Below are 15,509 nucleotides of genomic sequence, written 5' to 3'. Positions count from 1 at the left end.
TCCTGAGGTTTATTTAAGCCTTGGCAGTGGGTTTACTTGCTCAGTATCATATTTGAATATTGCTTTGGGCATCCTTGGAGAATTTCCGCTTTGCATCTCCTCTCTTGACTTCAACATCTGTTTATTTTTCCTACTGCATGTAAATGAGTGGCTGCTGAGAAAAGTCCACAGTCACACAGAGACTTTCTCCTCTCGTTTATACCTGGATCAACCCACAACTCCACTTCAGCTACTTATAAGAACATGGGGTTGCCCAGTCCTTTTTTGCTATGACTTGCAACAATAGTGGCACTGCAAGCTCAAAACAGCAACTATTTCATGCTTTGCAGGCCAACAACAGCTTGGGAAATGATGTGTGTGCAGGTCCTGCAGCACTAATGGGCCTGTACAGTAACTGGGGGGGTCACACTGAGTGTGCTCTGGCTCTCTCCATCCTCCCAAATCTCTGCAGTCTGTGCCTGGGAGAGAGACTTTTCTTTATGGGACCAGAGTTTTATGACAGCAAGCAGGACAGGGTTACAAGAATGGTTCTATGAGTCTATGAAAGGCTCTTTGGCTCCACCCCCAAATCCTGCCATGTTGGACTTCCTACAGCTAGAAGCATTTAGTGTCTGGGCTGAAATACAGTGGTGAAAGCCCTTTGTCCACATAGCTGACTCCTGCCCATCCTTTCCTCTCCTTTAGCACATCAATGAGACCATGCAGGACAAGGGGGAATGGCTTCAAACTGACTGGTTGGTTTAGGTTGGATATTAGGAAAAAATCACTCCCTGGGAGGGTGGGGAGGCCCTGGCACGGGTTGCCCAGAGAAGCTGTGGCTGCCCTATCCCTGGAACTGTCCAAGGCCAGCTTGGAGCAACCTGGGATTGTAGAAGGTATCCCTGCCCATGGCAGGGAATGGAACTGAGTGACCTGTAAGGTTCCTTCCAGCCCAGCCCATTCTCTGATTCTGTGATTCCAAGCTTTTCTTAAGGTGCCATTTCACCAAAAAAGTCACATTTTGCTGCAAATTAAAGCTGTTGCAACTCTCAACATGATCAAGGTAAACAAACTTTTAAGGCAGATCATGTGCCAGAATTCCAGAGAACTTGTGGTCCACATAGACACAGACTTCTTAGAAAAATCTCACTAAGGCACCACTGTTGTGTCTTTATACATCAAAACAGCCTTGGAAATTCGGCCTCACAGCTTCAGGTTTCTTCCTTATATTGCTGTGCAGGACATTATTAAAAATAATTGTACCATGAACCCAAGTGCCCCTCCCTGCTTTCCATCTCCTTTAGCCCCCAGCCCTGTCTGAGGAGAATCAGCAGGACAAACATTGCAGTTCTTCATTTGTTGTGCCAACACTCAGCTGTTTTTCAGTGCATCCTACTGCCAGCACCAGGCCATGCTGTGACCACAGATGCCAAGAGACGCCTGTCAGACTATCCAAAATCCATCTGGGAAGCCAGTACTCAGCAGCCACTGCTTGAGGTAGCCAGCTTTGAAAGGAAAATATGCCTGCTGTAAGAAGAGATGATTTGTATGCTCGTTATTAAAGACCCCAAAATAACACAGCAGAAAACAAACCAGAAACACCTTCACAACTGGCTTTACACAGAGAAGTGAATTATTGCCAGTGAAAACAGAAGAGAGAGAAGAATTGTTTCTACCTTAGGAGGTATTTGTGGCCCTGATAGACTGTGGGACTCATACATTTTCCCCTGTCTGAAGGGACAGAGCTGTTGGGTAAAGTGGAGCAGGCAGAGTCACAACACAGGATTTGTGGGGATGTTCATCCTTTCTCTGATGTTTGTGTTGCCATCACCATTGTCACAATTTACTCTGAGGGTAACAGGTACATCCATATTTCTTTGTGCTTTTAAAGTTTGTCAGGTGTGCCTGGAGTGCTGGGTTGGTGGTGTTTTATTGGTGAGGTAAAAAAACAAACACAAATCCATCTCAACACCTCTTTGAATATTCAGCACATCATTTCTGGCCCCTGAGCTATTAACAAACTACCTCTTAAGCCAAGAACTGCATTTATCTCCTTTCTTAACACTCTCCCAAGTAACTGGTAATAGCTTTAGTGTTGGAATTACCTGCATCAGCACTCTCAGTTATACTGGATTTGGAGAACCTTCAAAAATTATCCTTTCCTGTGTCTTTGGGAGCCATTTAGTGTTATTCAGCTCATTCACTGGAAATTTTAGAGTGCAAGTCATATTTTGCTGCGGGAAACCCTGGTCCTGAGGTTGTATATTCTCCTGAAGGAACAACTTCAGGAGACCAGTTAAGACTTGCTGAAACTTTGAGGCCAAGGGTCATAGACAAACCTTTTTTGTCTCTTTTATTTTCCATACAGCCTCTACAATCAATACTCTGGAATGCTATGAGAAACATAACAGAGCCTTTGGGGTCCACCTGCATAGTGGAAGGTTTATCTTGTTCATGAAATCAATCCTTTATAAGATGCTGGATGGTACTGAATTATTTCACAGGGCTTGGGGGTATTTATTCCCCTGAATTTTGCTAGGCTTCCTTAAGAAAAAATAAAGGTGCATTTATCATACAAGAAACATCTTATAAATATATTTCACAGCTGTTATTTCCAATGGATGCACTCTCTCTGAGGATTACCATCTGTTCCAATTATTCCTTCATTGTTCTTGCTTTAAAGCGTGGCAGCTTTATAACTGCAGTGAAACTCTTGCCATGCATTTGTCTTTCTTCAGGATTTTAGCTTTTGTATCATTTTCCTCGGGGTGTGAAGGCTGTTCTCACAAAGCCAGTGGAAAAAATACACTTTAAATGTTGTCTGTGTGACGATCTGTCTGAGCTACTCAGCAGCAGAAAGAATGACAGTTCAAAGTGCAGCGGTGTTTCTCCCTTATTTATATCGGCTCTACCAAGCAGTGGATGAACCAGGCCCACCACCTGGTCTAGTGGAAGGTGTCCCTGCCCATGGCAGGGGGTGGAATGAGATGATCTTTACGGTCCCTTCCAATCCAAGCCATTCCATAATTCTACCTGCACCCCAAAGAGAGATGCATGAAAGGAGATGGATTTCTGATTCATTTTATGACCCCAAAGCAACACATAACAGTGAGAATCAGCTGCAAGGTCCTGCATCAATCTCTCTGAAGTCTTTCCAGTAGACCTTTTCTAGCATATCCTTTTTGAGATATGCTAGCAGAGCCCTTTTTGAGATCTGATTTTAGAGAATTAAAATTTGTGTCAGTTTTTTGTGCTGTGTGCTTGGGAATAATCACAGAATCACAGAATCAGTTGGGTTGGAAAGGACCTCCAAGATCATCAAGTCCAACCCTTGATCCACTACCACTGTGGTTCCCAGACCATGGCACTAAGTGCCACATCCAGTCTCATCTTAAAAAACTCCAGGGACAGAGAATCCACCACTTCCCTGGGCAGCCCATTCCAATGTCTGATCACCCTCTCTGTAAAGAATTTCTTCCTAATATCCAACATAAACCTCCCCCGGCAGAGCTTAAGACCTTGCCCTCTTGTCTTATTGATAGTTGCCTGGGAGAAGAGACCAACCCCCACCTGGCTACACCCTCCTGTCAGCACCAGGGAGCCAGAATTTTTACTGTTCCATAGAATGGTAGAATCACAGGATGGTTTGCGTTGGAAGGGACCTTAAAGATCATCCAATTCCACTGTCCTGCCACAGGCAGGGACACCTTCCACTAGCCCAGGTTGCTCCAACCTGGCCTTGGACACTCCCAGGGATGGGGCAGCCACAGCTTCTCTGGGCAAACTTTGCCAGGGCCTCCCCACCCTCCCACGGAAGGATTTCCTCCCAGTATCCCATCTCACCCTGGCTTTTCCAGTGTGAAGCCATTCCCCCTTGTCCTGTTTCTAGGAGCCCAGGACTGATTCAGATGGCCACCTCAGCTTCTGGGTGAGCTCCACCACAGCTGGGCCCCAAAGCACCTTACCAATGGGGGTTCCCACGCCGTAGCCTTTGGAGTCGATGAGCCCCCCGATCTGGGTGAGGTTGCAGTTCCTCTGGGTCACATACTCGATGCTGGTGGACTCCATGAGCAGGGCATAGTCTGTGGTGAGCACCCTCTGGATCCCCTCGTCGTTGTTCTTCACCAGGGCCGTCTGCTGCCGGCTGCTCATGAATGCCCACATCTTCTCGTACGTGGAGATTTTGGATTTCTGAGCGGGGAGAGGAGGGCAGAGAGTCACACCAGCACCCAAATTGCACTTCTCAAATACTCCTCGACCTGGATCACAGGAAAGGTCCTGTATCATAGATAGGTCCTTTCACTCCATCTCAGTTTCTCCAGCCCTCGAGTCGCAGCTTCATGGCTTTTGGGTACCCCTGGGCGTGGGGGTGTCCCCAGGGCAAGTGTCTGGCCAGGCCAGGTCAGGGCTTCAAAGCTCCCAAAAAAAGGGGCAGAGTTACCTCTAGAATGTTATGGCAAAGGTGTTTTTTCCTTAAATGTACTGTAACACAGGTGGAGTGCAGGGATGGAGTAACTTTGCCCAGAAATCCCTGCTCCTGCCTTCCCCTAATTCCCAGGTCTCTCCCTGTGTCTCCCTGTGCGTGTGCTTAGCTCAGGAGGTATATGCAGTATTTTACAGCCTGAGGGAGGCAACGTTACCCTCGCAGAGCACAGTCTTCCTTTGGCATAAAGAAGTACCTGTCACATTTATTGTACAGAGACCCACTCCAGGATTTTTTATTTTAAATTTTGTACAGCACAAAGAGCTCCTAATCTTGTGAGGATCTGGAGGGGCTTCTGCAAAAAAAAAATAAAAGCACCTTCTATTTGTTCATTTGTACTGTGTGTGTTTACAAGTGTGAGATATTGTATTTTTCATGCATCTTTCACTGTGTCACCTTCACTCTGCCAGGGACTCCATCCCCAATTTCTGAACAAAATTAGTGTACTTTCCCTTGTGTTTGTATACACTTGTATTTCAGGCACAAGTAAGCCAGCATGTGCAGTGTATAAATATTTAATCACCTCATCTGAAATGTTTCTTTTAAAGGCCTATACATTCTTTTAAGCCTACACATATTTCAGCCTGAGGGATTAATGGTGCAAAAAGAAAATCAGTGTAAAGCTGAAAACAGTTCTAGGAATTTGCTTGAACTTCTCATATTGAACTTCAGAAGTTATTTCCTCTAAAACCACATGGAAGCAACAGGTTTTGAGGTTTTATCTCTGATGCTGGGTTTGACTTCAGAATATCAAAGGCAGTGACTGTCTTTGGGCATGGAAGAGCTCTCGAGTCAAGGGATTTTCCCAGAGTCTTTCAGAAGATGGCACAGCTGGTTCCTGCTGCCTTATACTCCTGAGGAGAGTCTGGTACTCGCCTTACAAAGCTCCCAGGAATATCTCTATGTGGGTTTCCATCTTAATGGAGATGTCAGTTCATCCTTTCAAGAACTGTCTATAATGGAAACCACTGGAGTTTGTGCCTTTCTTTGAGCACAGGAACATTTCTGTTCAGCCACATGAGAGCCGTTACAAGGGCAGATCACCCTGGGCAGCTCCAGCAGGGACAGACTACACAAAATCCCAGAATTCCAGAATAGCTGGGGTTGGAAGGGACCTCTGGAGATCACCCAGTCCAACCCCCCTGCCAAGGCAGGGTCACCTGGAGCAGGTGACACAGCAACTCATCCAGGTGGGTTTGGAATGTCTCCAGACAGGGAGACTCCACACCCTCCCCTGGCAGCTGTTCCTGTGCTCTGCCACCCTCCATGGAAAGAAGTTCTTCCTCATGGTGAGGGGGCACTTGCTGTGTTTCAGTTTATGGCCATTGCTCCTCGTCCTGTCACTGGCACCACTGAAGAGCCTGGCACCATCCTCTGACAGCCCTTGGAGATATTTGTGTGGGCTGATGAGATCCCCTCTCAGTCTTCTCTTCTCCAGACTAACCACAGTCTCACACAGTCTCTCCTCATCAGAGAGATGCTCCAGACCCCCCATCATCTTTGTGGCCTCTGCTGGACCCTCACATCTATCACAGGATTGACACATTCTGGATGAGAGTTATACCTTTTTGTCTCATCAGGGCTTCTGGTTAAAGCAGGGCAGGGGCTCAGGCTGGAGCAGCTCATGTTATTTTGCCCCAGATGCTGCTTCCCCACAGTGTCTCATCCCCTTCAAAGGCACTGCATGTTTGACTGTCTACAAACACCATCCTTAGATGCTCCAGGGAGAAGCCTGACACCAGTTCATCCTGTGCTTAACTTCCCTGCTGAGACTGCTGATGGAGCTGCTAATTAATTCTGACTGTCACAGGATTTTTAGGCATGTATTCTGTATTTATAGCTTGCTGGCTTTTACATTTTATGAGATTATCCATTTTGCAGGTAATTAATACTAATAATTTAAAAAAAAAGAACACAGTTATCTACAAAGCAATTAGCCACAGAAAACTGTCTTTTACTTACTGATGAGTTCATGTGTTTATGCGGCCCTTGTATTAAGAGTCTGTGTAATATTGACCATGGAGCACTTAAAAAAGGGACAAATAAAGTTGCATTTGGATTGCTGGCAGTATTATCAGTGTGCAAATGTGACTTTCACAAGGTGAAGCAGAATTTTCCAGCCAAGTGGCTGGAAGAAAATGAGATCCCACCCTGAAGCAACCTGGAGGAGAATATCCCCAGGCTCCCTTCAGATCCCCCCATCACAGGCAGGTGGCTTTGGCCCTCACAGCAGTACAGCTGTGACTGTTTTTCCACGTGCCTTGGGGGAAAAACCTCCCAGCTTTCGTACTGCTGGATTTGGGCAAATGATGTATTTACCTACTCTGCTAATCCTGCCAAATGCTGTGATTCCTCCTCACTGTTTATCCTGGAGCGCCGGGAGTCTCTGACCGGCCAGGCCTGGCTGGTGCCATCTTACCTTGAAGAAGGTCATTGTGGATCCATCTCTAACAGCCCCATACTCTATCTTGGTTTGCTTTGCCAAATCATCTGCTGAATCGATGGGGGATTCCATCCTCTCCACGGTCAGAAAGGCAGCCAGGTTGGCAGTATAGGATGAGATTATTATTAAGGTGAAAAACCACCATATTCCTCCAACTATTCTGGTAGAAAGAGCTTTGGGCATCAGCTCTGATCCTGTTACGATACCACCAAAACAAGCATATTAAAATGATGCTGAGAGATGCCCTTCCTGAGATGCCACAGACGGTTTTTAGGCACAGAATGCTTTTATGAGCTGTAGGATGATAAAATGATTTAAACAATAATCTCACAGATGCACAGCTAACATTTATAATGGGAACACACTGTGAAGGGGATGTATGCCATGATACATGACAAATGGAATTATCCTTGGGTCTAAGCCCCTTTACATCCCTGAGCTAACCGTCATTAACCTCTTCTGCCCCCAGCAGGCTATCCTAGTATTTTTGGTTGTTTCCTGAATCCTTTTTTGCCTGTACACTGTAATCAATTTTTAAACCAGGGATCTTAACAGAATCTTACAAGCTGCCTGACAGAAATATCTTACAGGAGAAACCTGCCCTGTGCATCCTATTGACGTATCTGAGCAGAGACAGGGAGATCAATGCAGTCCCAGTGAACTCATCAGCTGTGTGAACCTCAGCTCCAGCCCCAGAAAACCTCTTTTTGTAAATGTGAGCTTCACATTTGAAAGTTCAGGGGGTGAATGGACACATCCTTTGGATCTACAGGGCAAAGTTTTGGATGGTGTCTTTAACACTCATTGTTGATGAAAAGGGTTTAGCAGATCTGCCTGCAGGTCACACCTTATGTTTTGCTTCTGTTCAAATGTTAAATCCTCAAGCAGTGTCTCCGATTCTCCAAGTTTTCGAAGTAAAAAGCTGCCTTGGCTCTGAAGTGCATTGTTTAAACTGTCATTGCCATAAAACCCCACAGAGCAGCACTTGTGCACCAAAATGGTTTCTAAACAGCTCAGATCACCTGTATTTAAGGCACACAAGTATTTCTAAGCATTCTGATACAAATTTTGTGCTCTTTTTTTTTTTTAGGTGCATCCCCACTGAACTCCCCTCATTATATGGGTTACCAAAATCTGGTTCAGCAAAGCTCCTAGGCAGCCACCTGAGTACTTTTGACTTCAAAGTTAAGCCTTTGCATAATTATTTTCCTGATGAAGGATGGACTTAAGAAAACACTTAAGTGCCTGTGAAGGGAGATCTCAGCACAGTAAAGCTTTTGATGTGACAAACATATTTTTATTCCTGGAAAAACCTGTTGATATATTATCTCTCCCCAGCTATTTCACGAGTTCTGCAAGAAATTTCAACGTGTTGCAGAGAATATTTTTAGACTTTGCAAAAACTTCGAAAGTGACTTCTGGGGCAGAGACTGAAAAGGTAAAAGCTTCCCAAACAACTAGCAAACACATCTAACTTAGCTTTGTAAACACATAGACAGGTCCTTAAAGTCAAAGCTAAGCATAGCCCAAGGAGTGACAGAACTGTCAAACTGTGAGAGCAGTCTAAAAGCAAAAACTCTCACTTTAAATTGTCGAGGCCAAATGTACTTGTTTCCAGAGCTGTAGTTCTGTCTGGGTTTATATTTGTGGTCTGCCGTACTTTCTAGCTTTTCAGAATCGATTTTTTTTAAAATACAATGAAATATTTTCTCTCACTTTTTCTTTTGGTGTTATTGCTTTTAAGCTTAGACAGCAACACAAATAGAATTTCTGCTCTTGGACCCTGATGCAATACCCGACTCTGACATCCCAGGAATGCACAACAGCAGGTACCTTGCAGACCCCTGCACCAGCAGCCCTGAAATCTGTCAGTGCTGCACAAGAGGAGGTGAAGAAGCCCTGAGTGCTGCCCTTGTGGGGTGAGACACCAAACCTCCTGTGGTCTCCTACAGCAACATATGGTTTGTGGAAAGCAGCAGAGTACATTCAGGTCACTTAAGCTTTGAACCCACAGCCTGCTAATTATGCAGTGAGTGACTGTTTGGGGAGGAGCAGAGCCCACCGTGGGCAGGGACACCTCCCACTAGCTCAGCTTGCTCCAAGCCCCGTCCAACCCGGCCTTGGACCCTCCCAGGGATGGGGCAGCCACAGTTTTTCTGATGTGTGGCCTCACCACCCTCACAGCCAGGAATTCCTTCCCAATATCCCATCTAACGCTGCCCTCTGGCAGTGGGAAGCCACTCCCTCTTGTCTTGTCACTGCCGGCTCTTGTAAAAAGTCCCTCTCCGTCTTTCCCATAGTGTCCCTTCAGGTCCTGGAAGGCCACAATTATGTCACCCTGGAGCCTTCTCTTCTCCAGGGGAACCCCCCCAGCTCTCCCAGCCTGGCTCCAGAGCAGAGGGGCTCCAGCCCTGGCAGCATCTCCAGGGCCTCCTCTGGACTCTCTCCAGCAGCTCCAGGTCCTTGTGCTGTTGTTCCCAGGGCTGGAGGCAGCTCTGCAGGGGGGTCTCACCTGAGGGGGCAGAGGGGCTGATTCCCCCCCTCTCCTGCTTCCGACGCTGTGGGATCAGCCCAGGATGCGATCCATGCTCACCCCCTTCACCCTACACACTCTCCTGAACCAGATGCTCCTGGTCTGACCCGCTCCCTGGCTGAACTGGGGCTCTGAGGGAAAGCTTTCCTTTCTGAAAGTGCTAATTTCTCTGAATGAATTGGATGAAATGTGCCCTGTTTGGATGCTTTCAGAATATGAGTAACACATCCAAGATTTCCAGGGGAAAACAGGGGAAGCAGCATCTAAATAAAAATGTTGCCAGCAAGACTCGGGGGCAGAGACAATACTTGCTGAAGTCTCTCTAGTGCCTTTTTATGGCAGACATGACAGCCAATCCTGATCCAGACTTTGCTCACGCTCTGTAGAAAAGAGAAAGTCTGATCATCACATTTTAAAATTTAAAAAAAAACAAGTGGCTTCCAATCAAGCACAAGAAGAAGCTGCTGCCAACAGGAAAGAGCCCAACGCTGGACGCAGAGTTTCCCAACCATTCCCATCATGTCCAAACTCTTCACATTGACAATGATGCACAGACAGTCACACGCACCACAAGTTTGTACATGGAAACATTTGTGTTGCCTTACAAATGTTTGGGTTTTTTCTTTTTCTTTCTTTCCTTTTCTTTCTTTCTTTGTTTTGTTTTGGTTTTATTCTCCTTAAAAGACAAGCAGAGTCTGGTTGGGGCTGACTGTCATGTACCCAAGGTAGTGGTAACGAGCAGACACTGCATCCCACAGTTTGCTGTGGATGATGGTAAACTCCAAAAAAGGCAGTACATGGAAACACAAAATCCTGGGGCACTTTCACACACAGGGCAACCACAGTTAGATACACACACCTGCCTGATACTGTAAAACCTCAGCCTGTGTTTTACTGATAAATTGGAAGGAAAACAAACGGGAAAAGCGATGCAGAAATGCTCTTCTTTCATCCAACCTCCTTCAAAGTAATTTCTGTGGGGAAGCTCTGTGTCCTCTAAATATATTAGTGCACCACTAAAAGCAGGTGCATCCTAGGTTCAATACCAACTTTATTCTCTACCATAGCTAGGAAAAAAATCCTCCTCATGTTTTTCGTGGTTTGTTTTTTTTTTTCACTGCCACTCATGTCTGTTAAAGAGGAAGGAATAAACTGTACCTGTATGAATGCAGAGATGGTTTTATATTCCTTACTTTAATGCTTAGGAATTAAATACCAAGGTACTGCTGGGCTTTTCTCTGGATTCCTTTTTGGTTGTTGTTGTGAGGTGGTTGGGGTTCTTTTGGGTTTTTTTGTTCAGCTTTGATTCAACTTGAAATGTTTGTCAGAAAATATTTTCATTCTTTTCAGTGGAGCCCAGTTTTGGTGAATAGTGACTTAATTGGAAACCTTAGAACATAAACAAGTGTGTTTAGTACATGTATCTGACTTCCCACATGGAGTAAACTTCACTGCCCTTCCTTGTCAACTGAGTAAAATGTCAGCTCTTTCCAAAATCATCAGCAACAGAGACTTGTGACTGGGGTAAGGCTCCTAGAGTTGGATGCCTTTACAGAAGGATGGGGCTCATACCTGCAGAAAAGCCATAAAAAAAGGGTTTGGGTTTGGTTTTGAACAATGAGTTTGACAAGTGTCAGCAAACTTAACAACCCTTCTGAAGAAAGAGCATCTTTCCTTGTTGGGCAGATAGAACAGTTTTTTTAGGGTAGCTAAGGCTGGTTACTGTTGGGATGGAGCCCAACATTCTCCTATTGCCAAACCTCTTATACCAATAAACTCAAACATGAAGCACTTCATAGCCCTCTTGCAAATATTTTCCATTTCAGCTCCAGAAACTCCGGTGTGGCCCTGTCTGCTTCCCTTTCTCTCAGACGCTTCCCCTCCTTCCTCCTGCTCTGGGTTCCACGGCTTCCTCTCCTCTGCCTGCTCCCAGTTGCAGTGGCACATCCTTTTCTTCCCTTCTTCTGTCCTTAGTCTCTCTGAGATCAGGTTTTACAGTATAAGTTGCATTTACAGAGGGTGGAGTTTACCAGCACAGAAGCCCTTGAGCAGACTGTGGGACGTGTGCGATAACGAAGTGTAACCGGTGTACCTTGCTGCATGAGAGCTCCAACTCCAAACCAGAAACTATTTAGTAAAGTAAAATTGTTTTCCACCACATCTGAGTCTGGGTTGCACGGGTGGGGGTTATACCACTCGTATGGTGTAAACCTGTGGCAGTCAACAGAAACAGTCTGTAAACAGCGAGTACACACAGCGAGCCTGCTGAACACCGCGCGGGGAGGGGAGGGGAGGGGGGAGAGGGCACAAGGAGGAGGAAACCTCAGCTGAAAGGGTGTCCTCGGGACATCTTGCAGCTGCCTCATGCCTGGATCTAGGACAGGGCTACTCCTGGATCTAGGACAGGGCTATTCCCGTGTAGAGCCCTCAAGGGAGAGGCTGCAGCCCTGCTTGCTCCGCTGACAGGCATCTGCAGGGCCCGGGGGACAACTGGAAGCCACGTAGCTGCTCCTTGGGAGAGCATGTAGGAGTTGGGAAGGAGTAGCAGCCCTCTAAAGGCAGCCAGAGTGAGCTGTCTGTGGTTGAGATGCATCCAGCAGACATCCTCTCCCTGAACAAAAAGCTGCCCACAACTGGGAGGCATTCAGGGCAACTGCAGGGCCCGAAAGCCACAGGGACACGTGTCTGTCACTGCTGAGAGAGAATTCTGCCTTTAGTGGGAGAACTTGTGGTCTAACTACACACTGTGCCCCTCCTGCTCTGCACAGCACCTGGCAGGACCATGTGAAGAGCCACTTCTCCCCAAGGCACCTTTGCCTGCTGTTGTTTCCCACTGCTGCGTGGCTTCCTGCATACTCCTCATAAAGTTTAGGAATATTCTTTGACAATGTCATGCCAATGCATTCTAATTACTGCTCCAACAATATAAATAAGCACTGAGTTTGCTCAGCTGAAGTGATGAATTCTGGTAAAAACAAACCCACTAACTGGAGCAGAGTGTGGGGTGCCATCAGCTGCACAATATCACTGCCACCACAATGAGAGTCTCAAAAATCATGACAAAACATGCAGTTTTCAGGTTCAAGACACAACAGCTCTGCACACACCCCTTAAAAGAAAAGCAGTTACCAAGTTATGTGTTTCAGATTTATGCCAGAACAATGGAAGCAGGTGTTGTGTAGTAACCAAATTGTTCCCAGCTCTGTTCATGCACACCTGGGGAAACACATCCTTAGCAAGAGCCTCACAATTAGGACCAGTAGGTTGCTGACAGCCATAGGAGTGAAGAGGTCCCCTCCACAGCATCCCAGAGTGCTCACAGAGACTTCTTACTGTAAGAGCTGTAAGAAGTTCTCTGCCTGACCTGCCCAGGAATCCCAAGACTGGGATCTTGCAGAGTTTCAGACAACCACCACATTCAGTAGGTTGGATACAAATGTCTCCATCGTGGAAAGAATAAAACAGCCATTGCTGGGAAGTGGCAATAAAATTCTGGCAGCAAAACTCTTTCTGCCAGACTGGAAAGATTTTTACAGCTCTGGGTATATATTTTAATGTGTCAGTAGGGTATAGATCTCCTTTCCACCTCTAAACAAAAGCTGATTTTCTGCTCGTGTTCCTATTGCTGTGCTGAGCTATAAGAAGAGGCTGGTTCACAATTCAGCTCCATTTCACTGCTCAGATCTTCTCTTTTCCTGGCCTTTTTCCCATGGTTTTCTCCCCCTTCAGCAATAGCTGTGCTGAGGTTTCTGATAGAGATGAGATGCTCAAGGTCACCTAAGCACCTTTTTAGCACAGGCTCTGTGTGACATTATTCACCTCAGCTACTTGGCTCTCCCTTCATTGACGTAGCAGCACAGCTGACATGGCATTAGCAGGAAATTTTGGCAGAAAACACCTGGTTCATTCACTGTCAGTGTACTTGGAACAGAGCTTTGTCAGTCTGCAACCCCTCACAGTGATAAAAACTTCAGTGTTTGAGTTTAAAAATTAATGTTACTATTGCAGGGCTACCCAAGGCTCAAAGACAAATGAGAAATTATTCAGCTGCTGAGAAGTCAAAAGAAATAACAGGAAGATTATCCCAGTCTATGGAAATTATTCTCTGGTATTTGTCTTCCATGAACTAATGTAAAAATACAGTTAACTGTTTAATTTACTGTGGCAGTGCTAAAAAGCGGATGGTTTCTGAGGTTCTTAAAACCAATCTAACCAATATTTGCTGAAAGACTTTGCAAATCTTACAGAAATCTTGATGCATTTGGAGATATGAGCAGGTCTAGATGTGGGCAGCAAGAAGGGCTTAGCTTAAAATTTGTAAATCTAAATTAACATGACACGTGAACACAATTTTTTGTACTTCTTCAACCCACGCAGTTGCATTTTAACAGAGCACTGCTTTTAGGTATCAGCTCAGGGAGAGCACTTGTGACAGAAAAAAACTAAGCATTCAGAAAATGATATTTTTTGCTGAACTGGGGCATTCTTTTTCTCTTTTCCTAAAAGAGGTGGGTTATAAAAATGAAATCTATTGATCTGTTCCCGTTGGTTCCGCTTGATCTGTTTCTGTTGTTGCAAGTCTGGGTTTGTGCTGTGTGTTGTGAACATGTGTGTGGTGCCTGTACCTCTAGTGACATGTAAGCCTTTTAGCTAATTTTAGCCATTAATTGGCCATTAATTGTAGCCATTAATTGGCCATTAATTGTAGCCATTTAATTTAGCCATGTTTGATGAATAGGCAGAGGCCTTAGAGGTTCTTGTGTTGTGAAACACTGCAGCAGGAGCCCCACCAGGAGAGGAGCTGCAGGATGAGCTCACCACTCCTTAGTTATCTGTTAATCAGATCCCCTATAAATCCTCCAGCTGCAGGAAAAGCAAATAAACACACAGACTGACTTCAATCGGTGATCACAACCCACCAGGAAACACAGGTCTGTAGGGAAATTGGGCTTCATCGGTTATGCTGCTCCTGGAATTACTGTTTTTTAACAGAACACAGCTGGAAAAGGGCAAACCTGTGGATTTACCAAAAGGCTGTATTTTGGGGCAATGTTTAACAGCCAAGAAACAAAAGCAAATAGGCAGGGATTTTTTTACCATGGTTCATTTCCTTTCACATGTCTGTGAGCAGACCAAGCACCCTGATACCTATTTAGTCTTCCAAAGTTGATGCCCTTTTTTTAAAAAATAGAAGCACTGAGGGTAACTTGGGTTTTGTTTTCCCTTCCACTGCGCTGAGCAATTGTGGGATATTTCCAGTCTTGGCACACAACTGCAGAAAAGTCAATCTGTCAGAGTCGAGCAGATTTAGTATTAGTCATGAATGAGATCATGATTTGAGTACAGTAGGAGTTATTATTTATGGCACAGTGAGCCACTAAGAGCTTGTGGGAAGTCATAACTAACTGTACACAGCCCCACAGCTGCAAGGGATGGATCAACTCCTCTTTTTCCTGGGGCCAACACTGATAACTTAACCCATGGCCCCTCCTCCTTTAATTCACAGAATCATTCAGGTTGGAAAAGACCTCTAAGATAATCAAGTCCAACCTTGGACTGATCACCACCAGGTCAACTGGATTGTAATTCCCTTCTCCTTCTTCACACTCTCAGTGATTTAAAGGAAAAAAAGCAAATCCCACAAATGTCTCTGCTTTGGTATCAGTTTAAAAACATGGAAATGAGCAAAGCATTCACACAGGTTTGGCCCCCTGGGACCAGGGTTGTTCAGTGGGCCATGGGGAAATGTGTATTTGAGGCCAGTCTCCCCCAGCAGAACTGCTCGTGTGAGTTAAGGCTTTGCAGGGCTCTGTCTCTTGATTAAAAGAAAGCACTGAATTGGAGGACGAGCAGAAAGAGCTTAATTTGACCTGGTTCACACAGAAGTGAAAGTCAGACCCAATGTGCTGAATTATTAGAATTAATGGTTCAGATGACAGCCGGTTTATGACCTTTGAATCTGGGATATGTACGTGTACATTGGAATATATACATTGTTGTTGACTTCTTAAAGTTGAGCGCCGTCATCTGCAATAAAAACTGCAGCATTTCTGTTACTTTCATAGAATCAC

At 45.4% G+C, this 15,509-nt stretch overlaps 1 protein-coding gene across 2 annotated transcripts in view; it reads right to left on the bottom strand.

Annotated features, from left to right (window-relative positions):
- LOC113988756 (glutamate receptor ionotropic, kainate 1) overlaps positions 1-15,509 on the bottom strand; it is a 55,313-nt gene that overhangs the window by 10,151 nt on the left and 29,653 nt on the right. For both annotated transcript variants that reach the window (XM_039383299.1, XM_039383300.1), the window contains exons 11-13: positions 11,531-11,649; positions 6,882-7,099; positions 3,945-4,170 (exon numbers count right to left, since the gene is read on the bottom strand). In XM_039383299.1, coding sequence (XP_039239233.1) covers positions 3,945-4,170; positions 6,882-7,099; positions 11,531-11,649 — 563 coding nt within the window. The remainder of the gene's footprint in view (positions 1-3,944; positions 4,171-6,881; positions 7,100-11,530; positions 11,650-15,509) is intronic.

Source organism: Pipra filicauda, unplaced genomic scaffold (genome assembly GCF_003945595.2).
Source record: "Pipra filicauda isolate LSUMZ 115617 unplaced genomic scaffold, ASM394559v2 scaffold302_size1215360_pilon, whole genome shotgun sequence".
In the NCBI taxonomy this organism is placed as follows: Eukaryota; Metazoa; Chordata; class Aves; order Passeriformes; family Pipridae; genus Pipra; species Pipra filicauda.
The sequence above is the reverse complement of the archived record's forward strand: the minus strand, read 5'-3'. Positions and strand labels throughout refer to the sequence as shown.